Source organism: Nanorana parkeri, unplaced genomic scaffold (genome assembly GCF_000935625.1).
Source record: "Nanorana parkeri isolate BGI_ZX_2015 unplaced genomic scaffold, ASM93562v1 scaffold1262, whole genome shotgun sequence".
Classification (NCBI taxonomy): domain Eukaryota; kingdom Metazoa; phylum Chordata; class Amphibia; order Anura; family Dicroglossidae; genus Nanorana; species Nanorana parkeri.
This window is the reverse complement of record NW_017307530.1, coordinates 330,605-338,482: the sequence shown is the minus strand read 5'-3', so window position 1 is coordinate 338,482 and position 7,878 is coordinate 330,605. Positions and strand designations below refer to the sequence as shown.

The 7,878-nt window shown below is 46.3% G+C and overlaps 1 protein-coding gene across 1 annotated transcript in view; it reads right to left on the bottom strand.

Moving 5' to 3' along the window:
* LOC108797343 (keratin, type II cytoskeletal cochleal-like) overlaps window positions 1–7,491 on the bottom strand; it is a 20,090-nt gene extending 12,599 nt beyond the window's left edge. Inside the window, 4 exon segments of the mRNA XM_018568925.1 lie at window positions 2,710–3,085; window positions 6,083–6,210; window positions 6,500–6,597; window positions 7,377–7,491. Coding sequence (XP_018424427.1) covers window positions 2,710–3,085; window positions 6,083–6,210; window positions 6,500–6,597; window positions 7,377–7,491 — 717 coding nt within the window.
* Window positions 7,492–7,878: the final 387 nt, after the last annotated feature.

Genomic DNA, 7,878 nt, shown 5'->3' with positions numbered 1-7,878 from the left:
GCCGCTCTGCTCACTGCAGTCAGAGACTCGGGATTCGGCGGCGGAGGACGGAACCAAAGGAGAGAGGTAAGTGCAGGGGGAAGGGGAGGACGGACGGACCGGCTGCACACTGTTTACATGTGATCTCGGCAACATCGCCGAGTTCACATGTAAACGAAAAATCGGCTGCCTCACTCTACATTTAGTCCTGCTTGTAAAAAGCAGGACTAAATGTATAGAGGGCAACTTCCCCACAAGGACACCGCTGCCGCCCCTCTGCGCCCTGCCGCCCAGAGGCTGGGCCTCGGTGGCCTTGTGGGGAATCCGGGCCTGGGTATACTGAGACGCCGCAGCCGGGACGGATCCTGACATCACTGTCGAGATCCACCCAACTGCGTCTAGAGGCAAAGCCAGCTGAACCTGCCCCCTCCCCGTCCATTCCGCCGGTCAGCGCTGGAGGATCGGACAGGGGAGGGGGGAATCCCTGCAGGGAGCCGTAAGTGACAGTCACAGCTCTCTGCAGGGACAGGATTGAGAAGTGAGCGAGCGACGGTATGTGTTCGCTCACTTCCCGATCTATTGAGCCGACCTGTGACAGTCTCATTGTCACAGATCAGCTAGAACTATGAGGTGAGTGATTTTCACTCGCCTCATAGTTCTCCTTTAATGACTTTCTCTCTCAAATCTCACAAACATATACCCAGAGAGCAATAGAACATTTACAGAGGTCCTAACCATTTCCCACTCTGCCCAAAGAAAAAAAATTGTCCTGAGTTCCTCTTTAGAGTAGAACTGCCGCCAGGTTAAGCACATTCATATATTTACATATTCTTAACCAGCAGGAATTCAGAAGACCATGTACCTCAGGCTCTGTTCATACCTAGGCGTATCGAATATGCGCGTTTGTTGCGCGTTACGTGACTCGCGTTTTTACCGAGGGCTACTTGGCTGTATCCCAATGGAAACGTGCAATAAAAACGCAGCAAAGAAGCTCATGTACCTTTTCAGGCGTAGGCCTTTTTGTAGCGCGTTCAGACGGGCTGAAATAGGGCAAGGTGTGAACCATACCCATAGAAAACAATGGGATTTTCATGTTTGAGCGTTTTGTAGAGCGTTCATAGAGCGTTGAACGCGCTACAAAACGTACAGGTGTGAACCAGGCCTCAGGGTGAAGGCAAGATGTGTATCTCAGAGTTTCTGCTGCATAAGATCACCATTACTTTTGTTATTGTAGAATATTTTAAGAACATCACTTACAAAGATGCTCCAAAATATTGTCATATGCAATGAGCAGAGCTGATGGGACTTATTAGTGTGGTGCTCTTCCTGCATTGTCTATTCAGCAGGTTGCATTTTGTATAGACAAAGTATTTAAAGCCACTTTAAGGGGGTTTTTTTGTCAATTGTTTCCATTTAACAGATTTCCCTTCACTTCCTATCCTGTAGACCACGGGCGCCCACAATTTTTCGTCTGGAGATCTACTTTTCAAATGACGAGCTCAATGAGATCTACCTATGAAAAAACACCTACATTCAGGGCAGGAGGGGGCGTGGCAGTGCATTGAAGTCAATGGCACCGCAGCCATGCCCCCAGTGCAATCGCCGCACCAGGAATGCAGGCACATTAGTGCCTGCATTCCGGTCCAGTGCGATCTGCAAAAATGCTGCATCTTTGCAGATTGCGCTGGACCGGAACACAGGCATTAATGTGCCTGCGTTCAGGGTGCGGGTGATCACACTGAGGGTGCGGGGCATGGCTGTGGTGCCATTGACTTCAATGCACCGCCATGCCCCCTCCCCTGAACGCAGGGAGCCAGCTGGCTTGTGTTCCAATGCGTTCTAGAGGCCGAACGCAGACTTTGTGGTGTGTGAACCGGCCCTCTCTTCTCTCTCTCCCCTGTTTCTATCTGCTGTCTCTTCTCTCTCTCTCTGCTGTCTCTCTCCTGTCTGTCTTTTCTTATCTCCACTGCAGCAGCTTCCCAAGTCTCCTCTCCTCTCTCCTTCCCGTCTGCAGCGTCTAACACATTTAGCCGCACGAGCACCGCGGGAGGACAGGACACAGGTCAGTGAGTCGATCGAGATCTACCAGTGTTCGCTTTGCGATCTACCTAATGGGCACCCCTGCTGTAGACACACTAGGAAGTGAGAGGAAATCTTTCCAAAGTGAAGGAAATCTCTTCTTACACAGTTTTCATCTGAACAGATGCCCCAAATAATACATTTCCCTTCTATTTCTGTTTTGATGTTCTCACAAAAAAACAGTATCCATCATGCTCAGTCCCAGTGAAACTGGTCACTAGGACAAATAAAAAAAAATAAGATTGGGAAGGGGATGGGCACAGCTGGCTCTAGAGAGGTTAAGTCCTGAACTTATGTCATCTTGTTAATCAAATACAAATGCCGTCAAGATTACTAACGATTAGCACAAAAAAAGAGGCTCAAATGTTGAGCAGTTTAGTAAAAGGATATAGACTGGACTACATTTTCTTAGCTTTATGTTCATGACAGGAATCTAATACACAACTGGAATCTTGCCACAAGTTATCTTGTCCACAAGTGGTTCATGAGCTACTATTTACTCAGGTTACACTTTATACATTTTAACTACTCTGTTTATATAAGAGTATGGTATTAATATGTCTGGATTCAGCAGAACATCTGTATACCTTTACATGATATTCTATTTTTAAGACATGAGAAATTAATTAGATTCTAATCGGTTTCATTTACCTTGTCAATGAAAGTGGCAAACTTGTTGTTGAGTCCCTTGATTTGGTTCTTTTCATCAGATCTCACTCTCTGGATATTTGGGTCAATCTCCAGGTTCATAGGTGCCAGTAGACTTTGGTTGACAGTAACAGGGACAATGCCTGCATTGCAAGATCCACCAAAACTATGTCCATAGCCATGTCCAAATCTTGAGTGACCTCCTCCAACCGACATCTTATGTCCTCCAGAGATGACACTGTACACACTTTTGCTACCAAAACTTGGATAGACCTTGTGGCCGATGGATACTTTCTTTGTGGAGACAGAGTTGATGCTGTGCTTGCTCAGAGATGGTAAACAAGCTGAGGAGGAGCTGAAATTTCTGAGTGCAGAGCTGCTGTGGGTAGAATGATGAGATTGATGAGACATGTTTCTAGCAATCAGAGAGCCAATATTATGTTATTTTAGATTTGATAGTGCTGTGAGATGTGAACAATTCCTTGTATATCCACAGCACATGGCTTGTGGGACCTTTTATACACTCATAGAACTGGGTTTGGTCACTTTGATGTTTGACTAAGACCCTGTAATTGTGTCTTATGAGCTTGGATTTCTGACATTACTACAAGGCAGTCCTCCTAGTTTAATAGATGGCAAAGCGTCAACACACCTAAAATATTAATGTAGATGAAAAGCATTAGAGTTCACTATAAAAAACTCTTTGAGGTTATTTTCTACAGTACAAACCTCAAGAATAATAAAGCAGATCATCTGAAGATTCGAATCTATAAATGTACTTAATTAACCAAAAGTTGATGGGACCTTTCCTTTGCACCTGTTGCACCATACATCTTTTTTTTTTAAACTCATAGTTTTTATTGATTTTGCATAGTTTCAAATACAGAGAGAGCAAACAAACAAAAAACTAAAACTAAAAAATCATGCACATAGCAAAATTTGACAAGAATGAACCGTCAACCAACAGGAAGGCACATTGAGTAGGAGCTATATCGAGAACATTGCGGAAATACCACATACAGGTGAAACTCGAATAATTAGAATATCGTGCAAACGTAATTGCAGTAAGTGCTGCAAAAGGGGCCCAAACCAAGTACTGAGTACATATGCATGCTTGTACTTTTCAGAGGTCCGATATTGTTCTATGTACAATCCTTGTTTTATTGATTGCATGTAATAATCTACTTTTTTGAGGTTGTGGATTTGGGGTTCTTGGGGTTTTCATGAGCTGTAAGCCATAATCATCACAAATATGACAAATCACGGCTTGAATTATCTTGCTTTGCGTGTAATGAGTCTATCTCATATATTAGTTTCACCTTTTAAGTTGCATTAGTGAAATAAATGAACTTTGCACGATATTCTAATTATTCGAGTTTCACCTGTATTAGCGCAGTACAATTAGCCAAAACCTTCAAACATGACCAAATGCTTACGTAGTAGAGGAAATAAATCAAGCCATATGTAACAACAGTATGTAGCTGTGTGAGCTGCCTAGTCAGGAATGTCATGGCCTCGGTATGTCAACCATCTATCCCAGAGAGAATGGGACTGGAGCAAGGTACCCCTCTGTTGAATGGTATCGCGTTCATAGGCGACCATCTTGTCATGTTCCACAAGCCATAGATTCAAAGTAGGTGGGGAGGAGGATATCCATCTACGGACCACCAACCTGGTTGCAGTAAATAAGGCGCTCTTAAAGGCCAAAATTGTGTGATATGTAAGTTCATCAGATTCAATAATGCCAAGAATGCACACCAGTGAGGAATTGGTTAAGGAGGATGCAAACAAAAGAGTATCAACGATCTTATCCCATTACCGAACCAGCTTAGGGCATCCCCAGAGCAAATTAATCAGGGAGCCACGCTGGAAACCATATTTGTGACAATTGGGGTCAGCCCTAAGCCCGATACAGAACAAAAATTCAGGGGTGTGATATATTCTGTGAATAATAAATAGTTGTGTCAATCTATGAGTGGGGGATAATGAAATTTGAGTAGCCCCTTGAAGGACATCCCCCCAGGTGTCATCCGCTATGGGTCCCACATCACGCTCGCAACCCTCCCCGCACCACAGAGGGAGAAGAACATTTGACTTAAGCAGGAGGTGAGCATATAAAAAGGAGATAATCCCTTTGGTGTTAGCAGCCAACAGTATAGTATCAAATATCGGAGTGGGAGAGAATGTAGGGGGGCCATGTTGAAACTGGGATTTTAGAGCATGAGTAATCTGGAAGAACTGGAAGTAGCACCTACTGAAGAGTCCATATGTAGTAATCAACTGTTTGAAGTCACGTATCCTGCCCTCCCGGTATAATTGAGAAACAGATACCACCCCTTTGCTAGACCAGTCAACAGTGCCCCGGAGAGGGAGAAGTTCCGGGAGGCGGCCATTCCACCACAGCGGCGTGTACCTAGTTAGGGCAGCAATACCCAACCAAAGTTTAGCCGCGTCCCAGACCTGCCCCTTCAACTTCAAGGTGGGGAATGTAGAATACATTTTGCTATATAGGTCACTATCCAGGTAATGTAAAGGACTTAGTCCCTGGAACAAATAGAGAAGGATACGGCATGATTGTGATTGATGGTCCGCAGACACCCAGCCTGTAAAGTGCTGCAGCTGCGAGGCAAGAAAAAAGAACCATGGACAAGGGAGGGCAAGTCCACCCGAGGCCTTCGGCCGCTGAAGAGCATCAAGCCGCAATCTGGGGGGTTTCATTTTCCAGACTAGTTCCCTAAAGATGCTATCAATTAAGTGAAATTTCTTTTTGGGAATCCAAAGGGGGGAATTATGGAGAACGTAGAGCAACTGAGGCATCCAGACCATCTTAATCAAGTTCGCTCTGCCAGCCACGGACATCGGTAATCTGACCCACGAGTTACGCTGAGATTTAAATCTAGTCAAAAGGGGATGCAAGTTTAGAGTAAGATAGTCACCAGGGGAAGTAGACACTTGTATGCCAAGATATGTAATAGTGGATCGCATCTGTAAGTGCGCCATAGCAGTAGCCAATGGAACACCCAGTGGATCCAATGGCAGAAGGTTAGACTTCTCCCAGTTAACAACCAGACCCGAGTAAGTGGCAACATCCAATAGTAGGGACATAACACTAGACAGAGAGGACACTGTGTCCGCTAAAAACAGCAGAGTGTCATCAGCATACAGGGCAATCTTTTCCTCCAGCATGCCCCGTTTGAAACCTATCACATCCGTGGAGTGTCTGACCAAAGCAGCAAGAGGCTCAACAGCTAGGGCAAACAGTAATGGTGACAAAGGGCATCCCTGTCTGGTACCTCTCTGTAAAGCAAAGGCAGAGGACAAGGAATCGTTGATCTTTATCCTTGCAGAAGGGTGATGGTATAATAAGCGCACCCACCTGCAATAATTAGGACCAAAGCCAAAGGCGGATAACACCGCCCACAAATAGCACCACTCCACACTGTCAAACACCTTTGCGATATCCAAGGCGAGTAAAGCCCTGTTACCCGGGTTGTCAATGGGGACCTGCATGTTCAGAAACACCCTGATATTAATTGCAGTGGATTTATTGGGCATAAAGCCGGACTGATCCGAGTGATAGTCTAGTTGCAAGCACTTTAGCCAAGATCTTAACATCGGTATTCAAAAGGGAAATAGGCCTATATGATTCCGGTAGTAACAGGTTTTTATTTTTTTGGGGTAATACCACTATAATAGCCTCATACATCGTAGCAGGCAGCGAGCCAGAGGAAAATGCATCATTATATGCCTCCAGGAGTGTGGGAAGAAGTGTTGTAGTGTAGGTTTTACACACCTCAATAGGGAGCCCATCCGGGCCAGGAGCCTTACCATTAGGGAAGCTAGCTACTGCCACCTCCAGGGTAATGGGGGCCTCCAGGTCCATGCTGTCAGCTGGTGAGAGGGATGGAAGAGGAACGCTTCGCAGATATGACAAAAGTACAGGGTCAGAATAGCTAGCCTTCATTTGATATAACGAAGCATAGAAGTCACAGAAGATTTCGGACACCACTCTCTGACTCGAATGGGTAACCCCCAAAGAGACAGAGATAGCACCAATATAACGTGGAGGTTGCTGGGCCCTAGTTATCTGAGCCAGGAGTTTACCCCTCCGCCCAAAAGACCGGCTTGGCAAAAAACATTTTATTCTGGAATTGCTCCTCCAGCAGGGTATTGAGAGAACCTTGCGCAGTCAGCCATTCAGTTTCAGTGCGTGCAGTAGGATTGGTCACATAGGTCCTTGCACTATCAGCCACCAGCTGGCGGGCCTGAGACACTTCCCGTCTAGTCTTGGTCTTAGTGGAGCTAACGTTTTTAAGGAAAATACCCCTATGATAGGCAGGGCAGCCATCAGAAATTTTGGGGCCCCTTACACGGCTTTAGGCCGGGCCCCCCCCCACCCGCCGCTGGATGCAGGTCTTAGTGACGCGCTGGATGCAGAGCTTAGTGACGCGCTGGACACAGGACCTACCTGAGAGTGACCCTGCAGAGCCCACCATAGATGCTGCACAGCCCATCTTGTCTCGAAAGCGCTGGAGCGGCAATGCTGGTGCCCTGCGCTGCTAGGGCCAGGCCTCCGCCTCCTCGCCCTTCAACGTCGGCCGATGGTCATGTAAGGGACCCAGGCAGGCCCCCCAGGCTGCCCGGGCCCCTTACATGAGTATCGGCCATACCCCCCTGATGGCTGCCCTGATGATAGGCCTTCAACGTATCCCAAACCACACCAACAGGCGCAGAGGGAGCGAACGTCATTCTCTTGCTGAGAGGAGTGGTGGGTGCAGAGTCCATGGCTATATTGTGAGGGAATCTATCCATATGCGTATTCAACACTCCATTAAAGTCACCTACCACTAGAACAGGGATCGGTAGTTTATCTGCCAAAAAATTAGCTAGATATTTAAGCACAGCATTGGAGAATGGCGGTGGGATATAAATAGAGGCAATAACACAGGTTAACTCTAAGATACGACAATGAAGAAACACATAGTGTCCCGCTGCATCCGCCTTTATCTGTGTACAGGAGAAGGGCAAGTTCTTATGAACAAGAATGGAGACTCCTCTAGAATAAGATGAATAGCAGGAATGATAAGCTGCTTGGCAGAAGTGTCTGCTCAGAGCACGAGAGGTGTCCATAGTCAGATGCGCCTCCTGCAGACAGATAACAGATGGCTTAAC